This window comes from Electrona antarctica, assembly GCF_951216825.1.
Source record: "Electrona antarctica genome assembly, chromosome: 1".
Taxonomy (NCBI): Eukaryota; Metazoa; Chordata; class Actinopteri; order Myctophiformes; family Myctophidae; genus Electrona; species Electrona antarctica.
Genome location: NC_136806.1, coordinates 40,066,318 through 40,082,407, shown reverse-complemented (window position 1 = coordinate 40,082,407; position 16,090 = coordinate 40,066,318). Strand labels below are relative to the sequence as shown.

General features: G+C 42.9%; 1 protein-coding gene across 3 annotated transcripts in view; it reads right to left on the bottom strand.

Moving 5' to 3' along the window:
* Window positions 1-15,484, bottom strand: part of rps6kal (ribosomal protein S6 kinase a, like) — a 28,804-nt gene extending 13,320 nt beyond the window's left edge. For 2 of the 3 annotated variants that reach the window (XR_013789991.1, XM_079500982.1), the window contains exons 1-10: window positions 15,218-15,484; window positions 6,120-6,188; window positions 5,840-5,962; window positions 5,514-5,595; window positions 3,587-3,667; window positions 3,274-3,353; window positions 2,297-2,403; window positions 1,893-1,930; window positions 1,235-1,377; window positions 59-129 (exon numbers count right to left, since the gene is read on the bottom strand). Coding sequence is in view for 2 of the 3 variants with exons in the window: in XM_079500982.1 (XP_079357108.1) it covers window positions 59-129; window positions 1,235-1,377; window positions 1,893-1,930; window positions 2,297-2,403; window positions 3,274-3,353; window positions 3,587-3,667; window positions 5,514-5,595; window positions 5,840-5,962; window positions 6,120-6,188; window positions 15,218-15,280 (857 nt within the window). In the remaining variant the exon portion in view is untranslated. The remainder of the gene's footprint in view (window positions 1-58; window positions 130-1,234; window positions 1,378-1,892; window positions 1,931-2,296; window positions 2,404-3,273; window positions 3,354-3,586; window positions 3,668-5,513; window positions 5,596-5,839; window positions 5,963-6,119; window positions 6,189-15,217) is intronic. The other variant, XM_079500983.1, reaches the window with a different exon arrangement.
* Window positions 15,485-16,090: the final 606 nt, after the last annotated feature.

Below are 16,090 nucleotides of genomic sequence, written 5' to 3'. Positions count from 1 at the left end.
AGTGTGATTATCATGTGTGCATGTGAGTGAGTGTGTGTTGCGGAGCAGAGGAACTCACTTCAGAATCATGTTCATGGTTTCATTTCGGTCTTTCCCTTGGAATGGTAACGTCCCCGTCAGCATCTCGAACTACAAGCATAGAAACAAGAGAAAACGTCTAAAACATCTCCGTAGGAGCATAGAGATTGGGTTCTTAGAAAAGCACCATATACATTTGAGATATCATATTATTATCTCTGTACGACAACACACCTCACCCCCTAGCACTTCACTCTCCCTCCCTGTCTAGTGCCTAGCCTAGTGCGACTGACCGTGATAAGTATGGCTACTATGCTGCCATATACTATGTTAGTCATGGCTATTCTTCGATTAGTGTCTCTCGATCAGAAATGTTAAGAATGTTATTTTAGTTGGCATGTTATTTAGAAAGATGCTAGGTTCACCGTTTACCTGGTATCCTGTATTTAGATAGCATGTTGTTTAGAAGAATTCATTATTTACTAATATCCTAGTTTCTTGATGCACCACACCGTTCTGCCTGCATTCTATTTATGTGATTATTTGCCAAGTTTATTGTAAATTGCTCTGGATAAGAGCTTCTGCTAAATGACTGAATTGTAACACATTGCTGTAGGACAAAGTTATAATCTGCGATTTGTGAAACGGCATGAAAGATGTCCCCCCCAGAGGCTATTTTCACTGCACATGATTCCATAGAACACATGCTAATAACTGACCCAGAACTTTAATCCATGCTATAGGACAACACATCTCTGTAGGAGACAATGTAACACAATCACACTGCTGGACGTCTCACATGGACTGGGAGCATTTTTTCTAAATCAAGTTTCGCATGGAGTAGGCATACAATTGAGGTTTTCCAACTAAATATCCCACATTCTGGTGTGCGTGCCATGATGTACTGTAGCTCAGTCAGTGTACAGACCTGCACAAAACATATGTGATTGATATACCAGGCTCCACCTGTCATTAGCGTCTACTCCAAGGGACCATTGTTGCTCTGCCTGGGTCAGTGGTTTTTATTATATTAAGCAACATTCTTCTTTGTTGTATGTCGTGCCATTTCTCTATTACGCCATCAGGAGTTTGTTCTGTGACTCCTAATATGTTTATTTCGTTAGCAATAATCACCCAAATTCTATTCTAAAAATGTTTTGCCACTAACGTACTACTCCAGGGACCAGCAGTCAGCTGTGTGTGTGTATATACGTACCATTAGTACTCCCAGGGACCACCAGTCAGCACTCTGTGTGTGTCCTCTCCTGTTGACCACCTCAGGGGCCATATACTCCACCGTACCACAGAAAGAATACGCCTTCTTATCAACATCCACTGACTCTTTACTCAAACCAAAGTCTGTGGGGAACCGACACACATTCATTCACCCCGACAGTATCTCCATGAGCACAATCAATCATTATCATCAATATTATTCAATAATTCAATAATTAATTAAATAATCATTAGGAAAACTATCATTTTATAAAACCAAAATAAGAAAAGTCCAATTAAGTAATAGTGTGATAGAAATGTTGCAGCAAAAGTACTTTTTATGTGTGGAAAGTGTATTCAGTTATTCAGTTAAGAATTCAAACATTACATTACTCAAACATTTCTTGAAATGTGCTATATAAATAAATTCATTATCATTATCATATTATATTGTCTTTACTGAAACAAGGTCAATTGTTCAACCTTGTTTCGATAAACATTGTTTTACTGAAACAAGGTGATTATTTCACTGAAAACAAAAGCCTCATCAACCTGAATGAGGCATCAAATATATGAATGATTTAATGTGAAAATAATTGGTTGGTTTACTTGTCACACAGTATTAGCGTCTACGTAGCCTTGTGCTAAACATCACACACCTGTTAACTTGATATGTCCAGCTTCATCAAGTAAGATACTGAAACAGAAGAATATACAGTTGTTTGTGTCTGATATTGAACCACATAAATAAATCAGAATTAAAAAGTGAACCATAGCAAGCAACAATTATAGTGTTACTATCACTATCAGGTCCCAAGGGGTCCCCAGCAAAATGACTGATAGCTAAGAGCCAAATGGACCTTTACAGATCTGTAAATTAGAGAGTTTAATTAGAATTCAGTGTAGACTGGGGTCCCAGAAAAATACAAATAAAAATGGGGTTCTGTGGCCTAATGCGTAACAAACCTAGGAAAAGAAAAAGTGGAGAATCACTGAAATAAGCCCTGGTGGTGGAACAGATGAGTTGGGTTATTAAAAAGGGTTGAAGGTTGAGGGTTCATACTTCTCTGGTTTGAGATCTCTGTAAACTATGCCCAGGGTGTGCAGATGGTCGAGTGCCAGGGCAAGCTCTGCAAGGTAGAATTTCACATCCTCCTCTGTAAACATGACCTGGTAAGAACTGGACAAATTTACTCTCTGGACTCGGAAGAGGGGAGAAAAAGCAACAGCAGGAAAACAGCTCTTCAATAACCACTGACGACAACAACAACAACAACAACAACAAAAGAAAGAGATTATTATATTTATTACAATATCAACACATCAAAAAGGCTCAACGAGCAATAGCGTCCGAGTTTGGGATTTGATATCTGCCCGGCAGGCAGCAGCTATCTCTCCGGATCTATCTTCACAGGGCCTTCGGCGGCTGACTTATCTACGATAACAATCACATCTGGTGTGAGTTTCCTGAAAGCTTTGGATTAAAACTGATCTGGGGCCTCTCTAAAGTGACGGGCAGTAGATTATCTAAGCACAAGAGACGTCTTCCAAGACAACTAGGCTGCTGACTTACAGGCGAACAGAATTACTGTGAAAAGCCAAAGTGAACACAGCGGGAGATAAAAACGACTTCTGACAGCGTTTCTGTCGGACGAGAAAGCCTGTGATGCGTATCAAACGCAACTCCTGTCTCATTTCAACGTGTTATCTCTACAGATGCTCGACGTTCGTGACAGGATTACAAATAAACCTCATAACCATTTTGGTTAGTTTCCAAAGAGGCAATTAACCACTTTCAACCTGGCCCCCCTGTGTTTTGAGCATGTCACTGAACATTTTCAGAACTTTCATAACTCAGAAGGTGCCGCATTGCATTGTGAGCTTCTAGATTGACTATACTCGCCATGTGACACTGCTGTCTGACGAAATATAAAATACAGAGTGATTATGAAACAGTGATTATGAAACTGGTTCAGAAGTGTTTTGTAGTGCAGTATTTAAAACATGGTGGTTTTAAAACACAGCAGGGAGTGAACATACCTCTTTGGATAAACGCGTGAAGACGTCCCCTCCCCTGAGAAAGTCCAGTATTAAATAGAGCTTTCCTTCAGTCTGAAAGGCTGGACAGATGAGATCAGACCGTCACCATCTTGCACACATACACTGACACACTGATTTGTAATGACTTATAACAGGGTTTTTCGACAATGGGGTATAGCTACTTTCACTTATGTAAAAATCGGCATACTTCTGCAACCACTGCCTGCACACACACCCGCAGTCACACACAAGCACACCTTCTGTGACATGGCCGAGGATTAGTGTGACTGGCACAGCGACAGGATGTTCTTACCGTAGTGCAACTTGACTATGAAAGGATGATTGACCTCCACTAAAATGTCTCTCTCCATCTTAGTGCGGACTCTGTCCCTGACTGCAAAGAGGAGGAGACAGAAGCAGAACAAAATGATTCTGCCTCTGATCAGAGGACATTGTGTGTTGTTAACAAAGGAGTACCACCGCGCCGAAGATGAGGTGCATCACAGGAATGGTACCGAAGGATAGGCAGTGGAGCAGCTCAGACATTTAAGCCTTTTTTAGTAATATAAAGGTGCTATTAACACGGGTGACTGATCGTTTCAATGTAGTTCACATCGAAACGACTCTGAGGAAGATCAGCTTGAAACGTCAGTCAGTTTGTATATATCTGCTATTTTAAAAAAATATTTGAAAGATGTAGAAAATGTTTAATCATTTTCAATTTATTTTAAGACAAATAAAATATTATCTTCTGGGGGTTCCTGGCACAAAACACTTTCAGATGGGAGTCGACGGCCAAATATATATACCGGTATATATATATATCCTTGGCATTCGTCAGGTCTTAATGGGTTAATAAAAAAAGCTTAAATTGTCCAAGCTGCTCCAGTGTCTGTCCTTGTGTGGAGACAAAGTTGAGACGTAGCTTGGTATACATCACCTTTAAACTAAATGTTAATATCAAAGGTATTAAAAATTAAATATATTCTTTAGTAACCTATATTCTGTACTATTAATACGGCTTGATAATAGTAGATACATGGAAATGCAGTAGCATTAATTCCAGCTTGAATAATCAAAAAACATACTAATGTACAGTACCAACAGTACAGGTACTTTATTCGTTCCAGTAGTAAGAACTATAATAAAACATTGAAATGTTAACGGTAGTGATAGTTTTGGGTTAACACTCCGAACGCCCAGGACGAAGTTCTTTGTCCTTTCTATTAGTAACGCCCGACGCTCAGGACGAAGTATTGTCCAAAAGACGAAGTTTATTGATACGAGAACGGATCGCCTGGCTGTATAGCCCAGGCGCGCCTGCTGGGCTCTCCTCGGTGACGCGCAAGAGTGAGGCGTCATCGAAAAACTCCCTCCCCCGTTTAGCTGATGAAAACGAAAATCTTAAAACGTTCATAAATCGCGATCTAAATCATCCCGTCTTTTTCTGAAAAAAGATCCTGTGTTAGACGGCGCTCCGCGGTCCAGTCGCTAGTCTCGATAGATTTATTCTTGTCTCCCGTTGTTGTCGCTCGATTCTAGAGTGGTGTGGCTATTGTTAGCTGCTACACAACATCATGAACTTCCGGCCGGTCCGTCCGGAAAAGGCGTCCGTGTTTATAAATCGACTGGGCACATGAATGTAATGGATTAAATAGTTCCGGGCAAATTAAGTGTTAAAAGTAAAACAAAAGTTTTTAAAAAGGTTCAAGCTCTATATTCTCAGAGTAATCAATGTTATATACTGTTTGTTCATGAAGACAAGTCTCCCCGTTTCTCCATCGCTTCAATAAACAGAAAAAGCATTTTCAGGTGTGTCACCAATTTTATCCAATCAGGAAAGAGTGCCCAATTATCAGTTTCATTTTTATAGCATTCCAGTTTAAAATGTTGTCTGCTCATTTCTTTGTGCCATCACTTCCAATCTAACTTGTTTATCCTGTAGTGTAACCTGTCCTGTATGGGTTCTCTCCCCTGATTGGATCAAATTGGTATCCCAACCTGAAAATGCAATTTCTGATTAATAAAGAACTGGAGACAGGGAGACCCTTGATCAGAATATAGAGCTATTTAACATTTATTTTAACAACAGAAAATGCCTTATTGCAGCTTTAATCCAATGCCAATTTCTACATCAGAATGTAATGTATAGTCGTTCCAATAATCCTATATAGATGGGATCTACCTTGGTGACTCATTGAAACGGCATCGGCACTTAAGAAGACAAGATTAATTGTTACCTTTCAAAGATGCCTTTTTGAGAACTTTCATTGCATATAAGCATCCAGCATCAGGACCAACAAGCTTCCTGACGAGAAACACCTGAGGACAGACCAGAGAACAGCAGACAATTAGCATTAAGACTCATTTCAGTATAAAATGGTGTGGCTTTGTGTGGCTTGCCAAAAGAACAGATCTACAAGTTAACAACGGGTCGCGATTTTCTTGTAGATCTGTTCTTTTTGGCAATCGACACCATATCATCGCACCACTGAATATGTAAGCATGACCTGCGGTGGAGTGAATGATCCAACTATTGAATACTGGGGGTCCTTAGTCTCCTTACCTTGCCAAAGGAGCCCTGTCCCAGCACTTTGAGCAGCTCAAACTGTTGAGGGTCAGCCTTCTCACAGCCCTCTTTCACATGGTGGGTGATAGGAATCTCTTTGTACGTCGCCCCCTCCTCGTCCTACACACAGGTTTGTAATACTATACTTGTGAGGACATCAAAAGATTTAGGATGATATTGAAAATTGACCACAACTTGTGGTCTATACTTGTGGGGTCCTCACAAGTGTAGCACACACAGACACAGACACACACACAGTCACACACACACTACTCACACAGTGTGTGTAAGAATCTCCCTCCTCCATGGGGTCATCCTCCATGATCTGATTCTGATGCCCATTGACCTGGAACCAAAACAACACCACTTATCAGTGAAGTAAAGCTAGTCAAAGGAGTGAAATCCTACATCCAAGAATCCATCCACACAAAATGTGGAAAAAACCCCGGTCTGCCCCGGTAACAAGATGTGCACATGCACGCACGCACTACAGTGTGGGCCTGGGGGGACACGTGACAGGCCAACAGCACACACACCAAGGCCCGCCCCCGCTCGATCATGATTGGCGGAAGGCCCCTCTCTATCCTGATTGGGTGAAGGCTGGGCCACCTAGCCAAAAACGAAACCTAAGGTTTTTTGACCCCAGGGGTTAACTGGGGACAGGGAGGAACTCCTTATATGGTCAGCACACTCTATAGTAGGGAGGATTATCACAACAAAACAAAAAAATAAGTGATATTTGAATTAATTCTTTCAGCACCCTTGCCGTAGATCTAGGTCAATTGAAGCCTATTTTTTGATACTACGCTTACCGCCATTGCCGTTGATTAATGGCAATTGCTCTATTATAGTGCATTCGATCGATCAAGCCATAATGCTACTTACGTTAGCATCGGGTAGCTAGCTGTTGCTGTCACAAGACTCTGTCGCCCATCTTAGATCATCGGCACCATAATAATCCATTCTATCCGTTTCTTTCAATCGCCTGTATCTCCTATTCCTTGTCCCAGATGGCATTTTGGTCAAAACAACGTTTCTTTGATGGCACAGAGCCGACGATGGGGACTCCTCCGGAGCCCCGGTATAGACCCATATTGTAAACAACAGTTGAACGAGACCTGTTAAACTTACTACGATAATACTACTTCCGGTAGTCTGGAAATGTGGCTTTTCAAAATAAGAGCTCGACTGGGAAAAATGCTGGCGTGAATTAGATCCTAATTTTTCAATAAATGCTAGCGGGCTAAGTGTTAAGTGAAATCACTGAATATACCTTTAAGTGAAGTGGTACGCAGTCGTAGACATATTTGTTTTTGCAGTCACAGACTGAGACACAGACTCAACATAAAACATTCAGGGGAAAAAAACAACATAGTAGGACTGTCAACGAATAGAGGGTATGCGCATGCATAAAGTGAATGGCAGATCCAGTGGCAAATCGAGTGGCAAAGTTAATTTAATGTTGTTTAAAGTAATTTGATGCAATCAAATAGGACTTTTCTGTTTGGATTTATGGGCTGTGAAGACCAGAAAGTAGTTTTTTGCCACTCAGTAGGCATTCCCGCATAACTAACGGGTATGATGATGATGTCACGTGCATACCCTCTAGAATCCATATTCAAATATACAGCATATTTGAATATTAAAAATGGAAACAAATATTCAACTATAAGAATTTTGAAGATCATAGAGCAGTCTGAGAGACTGCAAGCTTAAGCTTCAAGTTACGCCCCTCCCTTGCTGTCCACACTTTATGCCAATTAATTCCTTCCCACACATAATTTGTGTGGGTCCTACTGACTCACCTGCCTGCAAGAGCCCCCACAGGGAGGACATACAGTAGCCTGCCTGCGTGAGCCCCCACAGGGAGGACATACAGTAGCCTGCCTGCGTGAGCCCCCACAGGGAGGACATACAGTAGCCTGCCTGCGAGAGCCCCCACAGGGAGGACATACAGTAGCCTGCCTGCGTGAGCCCCCACAGGGAGGACATACAGTAGCCTGCCTGCGAGAGCCCCCACAGGGAGGACATACAGTAGCCTGCCTGCGAGAGCCCCCACAGGGAGGACATACAGTAGCCTGCCTGCGTGAGCCCCCACAGGGAGGACATACAGTAGCCTGCCTGCGAGAGCCCCCACAGGGAGGACATACAGTAGCCTGCCTGCGAGAGCCCCCACAGGGAGGACATACAGTAGCCTGCCTGCGAGAGCCCCCACAGGGAGGACATACAGTAGCCTGCCTGCGTGAGCCCCCACAGGGAGGACATACAGTAGCCTGCCTGCGAGAGCCCCCACAGGGAGGACATACAGTAGCCTGCCTGCGAGAGCCCCCACAGGCACAGAACTCCCGCCCCAACACTCCCTGCTGAGAGGTGCCTCCCCAGCCCATAGGAGTAACAAATATCAAGTCCTCGCCCAGAACACACGCCAATTGTTAGTTGCAGCCTTTGTGAAGAAAGGTATCCCGTTTAATATCTTACCAGGACCCCCTGGTGGTTGGGATCCTGGTAGGATTAAAAGTCAGTATACTATGGAACTGATAGTATGGAACTGAACCACCAGCTTATTGGACTTCAGTACTTTTTTTTTTTTTTTTACTACATTATTTTTATCCCACAATTTTGCAATCCATTTTTTCACCAAGTGTCAATTATCTAATGTAATCCGTAATCCTGGGCGCTACACTTCCTCTGCCAACCTGGGGGGGGGGGGGGGGGGGGGGGGGGGCAGCGGACTGACCTCATGCTTCCTTCTATGCATGAGGAGTCCAAGCTGCTTCTTTTCACCTGATAGAGGGGAGGTTCCACGGCCAGGCGTAGCGCGTGGAAGGAAGTGGAACACGTTATTCTGACCAGTTCCTTTCCCCTCCATCAGCTGGCCAGGGGGAGGCAGTTTAGAGACCAGGATTACTACATGTTTTTTGTGAGGGCACTTACCCTAGGGGACACGGGGAGAACATGCAAACTCAACACAGAAAGGCCCTTTCGCCGGAGAGGCACCCAAAACAACAACCACAGATGAAATCAAAGAGTCACGTGTTACCATTTCTTGGACTGAAGTGTCTACCACTTGATTTAGGACAATATGAATTCTCCCTCTGCTCTAATCCTGTCAGTCTGTCCAGCATTCTCCCTGCATCGTTCTGTAAAGCCTGTCATTATTAGCAGTGTGCCTTAAACCTCAGGCAGAGGATGGCTTGGCCACTGTCTCTCTGGTATCAAAATCAATTTTACGGTCCAGGCAGGCCTGTTTTTCTTTTTTGCACACAGAAAATTGACTAACACAAACAAGTATGGTATTAAATCCAAAAATGTAATACCTTCCAAATTATTTGAAGACAGAATGCACTTGTTTGAGTGCTCAGAGGCTGCCTGTTCTCAGACCTTTACATTGGCTCCCTATAAAGTCAATAAAAATAATCTATTTCAAAATACTACAGTTGGCTTATAAAGCATTGAATGGTTTACGGCCAAAATACATTTGTAATCTTGTTTGGAAGTGTAACAGGTCTGCTTTCAGAACCCAGAGTCAGAACTTAACGTGAAGAATCACCATTCAGTTTTATTTGCAACATTCAGGTTTGATACAAATCAAAGCACACCTTTCCGTTGTAAGTAGTAAGTCTTGACAAGCCATGTCTTTGTGTTATATATTTAACTGTTTCCTTAGAATATGTTTTTGTACTGTCCTAATGCTCAATGTTTTGTGTCAAGTACTTGTATGTCAAGCCTTATTGTTGAAACGTGCTATATAAACTTGCCGTGCTCTGAGTACACCAATAAGAGCATGTTTACTGTGCTGTGCCGCCGGGAGCTTTAATGACTGCAGGAAGCAGGTGAGGGGCTCGCTGCTCCGCTGTTGTCCAGCAGAGCTGCATCAAGGCTCAGCCTGCATGATGTACTCAATCCTGTGTGTGTGTGTGTGTGTGTGTGTGTGTGTGTGTGTGTGTGTGTGTGTGTGTGTGTGTGTGTGTGTGTTTCCATCAAGCCCCTCTGAAGAGGGGGATGATGATGACTCATAGCGGCTACGTAAGCCCACTGACGGGGTGGAGCCACCCTCCTAAAAGTCAAACATGTATACACAAAACACACAGACCCAGATGAACACAATCACTCTACATGACGTAATAATGAACTGTGATCAGATTCTTTATTTTTCATTATTGTTACTCTCACATATGAGTACACAAGTAAAAGCATTTGGTTTCAGATCCTCAACATTGTAGCAACAATAACAACGCAATAACACACGCATGAAATCCATGATGCAATCCAATGAGGAGGAGACTGTCTATCTATCTACACAGAAAAGTCATGTCGATTTAACTTAAAACGGTGTACAAATGGAGCAAAATGGACCTGTAAGCGTCCACACAGTTCAATGTTGTACTCTATTCTGAGTTACGGGTCCATTTGGTTCCATTTGTTGGACGCTCTTCCGAGTTGAATTAACACCAAGGACATTACTGTGTACCAGCACAATTGGGAGACCAGGCTGGGCTGGTGTCATCATTGGCTTGCATGATTTACGCCCACCTTTAGCATGGTTCATCACAGCTTGTGAGAGAGGAGCACAGCCTACGCTTACGCTGCCTGCATTCATGCAACAAGGCTGAAATATGAAATATCTTGTCTGATGTCTCAACTTTTCACATTGTCTCCCTGCCTGTCAAATAATTGATCTCCTCGGTATCCTGATGCCTGATGAAGGTCTGACCGACCGAAACGTTGCTGCTTAAGACCGAAATGTTGCTGCTTAAATAAAATGATTTAAGTGAAGACTGTGTGCGGGATTCTAGTATTTTTCTACTCTAAATAATTGACTTTTAAATCGATCTACACAGTATCTGTTTGCTTTCTGCCTTTTACTGAGTTTACTACACAGTATATACTTTATTCTGCATTGTAATTTCATTTCTTCACCTTTGTTTGTTTTACAAGTTCAGATTTGTAATCGTAATAAACTGTACTTTTATAATGTATAATGTATTTTGTCTTAATGCTCTGTGTCTTAATGTCTTAATCCTTAATGATTTGCGTGAAGCACTTTCAATTGCCTTGATGGCTGTATTGACAAAAGGGTGTGGTGTCATTAGCAGTCATTTCTAAAGCCAAATTCCAATGCCCAAAATCTCAGCCACTTCCTCTCTCATACTATTACTCGGTCACTTCAGCAAGGCGGGGTTACGGTGAAATTGATGACCTGCTGAAATATTGGACCATCTTGTGGACTTCACATAACTTACATGGAGGTATTTACTATTTAAATATATGGCCTAAATACCGCTAGGTTGAACTCTGCTAATAAACAGACTGCAGTGATTTACGTTCAGACACTGACGCTATGTTACATCTAGTCTACACGATTGTCACATATTTCAGCAGGTCACAAATTTCACCGAAACTCTGCCATGCTACATTGATGATAAGCTTGTATTTGTTTATAATGAGTTTACCAGGTTGGACTTATTCCACTCCTGAAATCACAAAACAGTTCAATTGAATATTGGGGGTGAGGCAGATTTAGCTGTTCAAACACCTTTTTCCAACATTCGTGAAACTTATTGTTTATTATTATAAATTATAACATAAAGAGCTGTTTTTTCAACATTATTTATTTTGAATCCAGCATTGCCTTTAAAGGGAGTTTACATGAGTTTAAATTGCTGACCGTATGAGGTGTCCTAATATACAGTTTTAACAGTCACCTTTCTGCCTTTCAGAAACTACAATTTTCCATTGCCTAAATGTTTGTATGGCGCCTGGACTTCACACATAGAAAGTGCTTTACAATACTGAGAACAAGAGACAATATAACAGCAGTCATTACTGCATTTTGGAAACGTTACAATTTCTGGCTTTGGAAGCTTTTCTTTTGAGGTTTCAACACAGACCAATGAGGCAGGCTAGAGACTGCACAAGAATCCCAGAGATGGATGGGTTTAGGATGTGTGTGGTTACTGGTTTTCTCAACCAAACAAAAGACGTCTCTTTGCAAACTAAACATTTCTGTGATGAATCCTAACGCCACAGTCTTCATTAAAGATATAAAATAAAGAGCTGAATAATATAATCCTTATGTTGTTGTGATGTTAGGGCAGTGACTATCAAACATACATATGCTGATATCCATTCCTGATATACTGTTACTTGCTTACATTGCTATGTGTGGACAGAATTATAACAAGCACGAAATGCATCATACACTGCAACTAGCTCGCAAAATGCCTTCGATTTCCTACACTGGGTCGAGCAGAATGAACTAAACCCAAACCACGCTCTACTACAAATGTCAACTGTTCTGACCCCTACGACTCTAGGACAACATGATAACGCAAGAGCCTAGGCTCTTGCGTTATCATGTTGTCCTAGAGTCGTTTGTGTGATGTAACAGGTATGTAAAAGTGTGCGTGTCAGACCCATGTTTGATACAAGACCTGAGCTAATTAAATTAAATGGGTGCGGTCAATAGGGGTGTAACAATGAATGAATCAAACTAATCGGTTTAATTGATTATAAAACAATCTATTTTTGGCATGTCGGTATGCCCCAACAACTACCGCCCCATCTCCAACCTCCCCTTCATCTCCAAAATCCTAGAAAGAGCAGTCGCCTCCCAACTCAAATCACACCTGGACTCAAACAACCTCTATGAAACATTCCAATCTGGTTTCCGCTCAATGCACAGCACAGAAACGGCCCTCCTCAAAGTCACCAACGACATCTTACTCTCCGCTGACTCTGGTTCCCTCTCCATCCTCATCCTCCTGGACCTCTCTGCCGCTTTTGACACCATCAATCACTCCACCCTCATCTCACGCCTTCAGTCCTCCCTTGGAATAACACACACTGCCCTCTCCTGGCTGAAATCATACCTTTCTGACCGCCACCAGTTCATCTCCATCAACAACTGTCACTCCTCCACTGCCCCAGTCACCCACGGCGTCCCCCAGGGCTCTGTACTTGGTCCTCTCCTCTTCATTATCTACATTCTACCACTTGGGCAAATCCTCCGTCACCACAACCTCCAGTTCCACTGCTACGCCGACGACACACAACTGTACCTCTCCACCAAGACCATCACTGCTGCCACCCACTCCACCCTCACCACCTGCCTCACTGATATTAAAATATGGATGCAACAGAACTTTTTAAAACTCAACTGCAACAAATCAGAAATCCTTGTCATCGGCCCTAACTCTCTTACCAGCTCCACCCAGAACTTCACCCTCAACATTGATGGCTCCACTGTTACAACCTCCCCCCACATCCGTAACCTTGGTGTCACATTCGACTCCACCCTCTCATTTCTCCCCCACATAAACCAGATCACCAAAACCGCCTTCTTCCACCTCAGGAATATCGCTGCTCACCACCTACAAAGCTCTCAATAACCTGGCTCCCCCCTACCTCTCCGATCTTCTCGATCCATATGTCCCCCTCCGCTCCCTCAGGTCCAGTGAAGCCAACCTCCTGAAGGTCCACAAGGCCAAGTACCGCACCTGGGGGGACAGGGCCTTCTATGTCTCGGCCCCCAAACTCTGGAATGAACACCCCAACCGTCTCAGAGCTGCTCCCTCTCTCCTCTCTTTCAAAACCTCACTCAAAACTCACCTCTTCGGGATAGCTTTCCCCAGCTGAGGTCTGTATTGGGATGTCCCCTCCCCCCCTTTCCCTCGTTTATCCCTTTATCTTTTTAACCCTGTACTGTTGCTGTATCTGTTATGTTTTGCTTTGTTTTTTTTCTTAATAAAGTATGTTCCTAGTGTTCCTTTATGTAAAGCGCTTTGGGTATTTAGAAAAGCGCTATATCAATCTGAGCTATTATTATTATTATTTATTATTATATGGCTATATAGGCGAAAGATTTAAAACAATTTCCACAAATTTCAAAAAATGTGAAAATAGCTAATCTAGAAGCTCACTGTAGCACGCCATGAGACAGGTGAGTTTTACATGACACCGTAGTGTGACAAAGTACAAAATAGGGCTTTAATAAGTGGTTCATCAATTTGTAACTTAAAAGCTGTTTAAAAATGTACTTCTCAATTATTCGATTAATCGGAAAAAGTAATCAATAGAAGAATAATCGCTAAGAAAACAATCAATAGTTGCGGTCAATAGTGGTCAATAAAATAACTGTTAATAAAGTATTCAATCAATCAATCTCGGCATGTTAACATACTTTGACAGGTTGGTGTTGTTAAAGCCACATCAGTGATTTACAAACATAAAAAATGGATACCCCCGCACACATGCGCGCACACACACGCACACGCGCACACACACACACACACACACAGTATCTATGGATGGTGATTGACCCAGCGTTGATTTACATATTTATAGACATTGTGAGCAAAACAGACCAGGGTCTCCAATTTTTTCTGTCTGAAAGTGTAAGAAAGTTCCACATATTATTCTCCATCTACTAATCAGTCAGTCTGCATGCACAAATGGAGTGCATTCATAACAATGCCAGATGGAGATGCCGCAGCCATTCATTTGTATACTATTACTGTATAATAATAATTCAACAAATATCCCAGTAGAAATGGTATTCCCACTTCCCAGCCATTCCCCCTTACGAGAATTGGTGGGTCAGGGTTCGAATCCCGTTTAGGAGATGATTACATGTAATTAAATTAACACTCCGGATTCCAGTGTAGCGGGCTAACGGTTACAACACCACACAGCAACATTCCTCGGTTTTAGTGTCTTGTGCAAACTGCAAAGAAACCACTAACGTAGTTCCATCTGACATGAACATGACGATAGCTTTCCGTTACACTCGGTACGTTATGCACAGTTTATTGAGCTAGTTAGTTAGTTTTCATTTCATGGCTGGGGCACATTAAAAAAAAACTTCATCTCCAAGTTTTGAAGCAAGCGAACTGTCAGCTATAGCAGCAATGCTAGCAGCTCATACAGTAGGCTGCATTACCACCAGGTTCATGTGCTAATAAGTAACCTCCTTTAGCCGACTAGCTTGTAGCTAATGTGTTATAGACATAAACAAACACACATTCGTCATTGTTAAACTTCCTCCGTGTTCTGCAGGAGGAAGGCACGGGTCTGTTTGGTCTATTCCTCTGCACACCCGACCTCAAACAACACACTCAAATTAAGACTTTTTGTCCACTCTTTAAAAAAAACCCAGCTGATAGCATAAGCTAGTCGGTTAGCATGCATCATACTACGTACAGTAAAGGCAGTGGTGCAGGAGGCTGCACCACTGCCTGCGTGACACGCACGCACACACACACACGCACACACCGGGGATCACGCTCACGCACGCCCTTAAACCCACAAAAGACGCACAGTAAACAACAACAACAACAACATGAAAAGTGTATGGAATTATGATGTCCCACTCACCTCACTGCTAACGCTGCTTACCTCCATCTTGTGCCAGCACTCCTCTGGCTGGGAGAAAGGCATCGTTAACACCGTTGTAAAAACCTACGGCTCCTCGTGCATGTCTGTGTCCGTTACGTGGGACTCGTAATGTGTGGGGCGATGATATACGTTTATAATACGATCGGTCTAGATATGTGACGTGTCGGGCTGGAGGGGCTCAGCTGCAGCGGACCCGGCGGTGGGCTCTGGCTGTGTGTTGACAGGAGGAGCATCAGGATGCGAATATGGCGGCTCCCATCAGTGAATGAGAGATTATTGACGTCACTCTGACGCAGTTGACCGAAGGATTCCCCCCCATCCGAGCCGCGGGGTACCTTTTATTGCCTTGTCATGTCGTGACGACGTTTTAGGCACGACTTCATCCAACACAGACGATGAACAGGACAGGGCCCCTTCAAACAGATGCACTACCTGTTATTATCATTTTGGTTTACCCGCATAGGCGTTGATAATATATTTTACATGAAAGCAGTAGAGGAGTAGCTAGGCATAGGCGCGCGCGCGCGCACACACACACACACACACACACACACACACGCACACACACACACACACCATATACCACATTTAGGGGCACCATAAATTTAGGGGCAGCGGTGGCCGAACGGTTTGCGGAGCGGTCTTGTTATCGGAAGGTCGCCAGTTCGAATCCCCGGACCGGCACGTTAAAATTACCACCCTGAAGTGCCCTTGAACCCCTACCATGAAATGTTCTATGAGCAGGGTCTGGCTGTAAACAAGCATCTCGAGCTTAGTCCATTCACCCTGGGTAAACAAAGAACTTTGCTTTGCTTTACCATTGTCCATTGGTGGTGTAAAAAAAATAATATA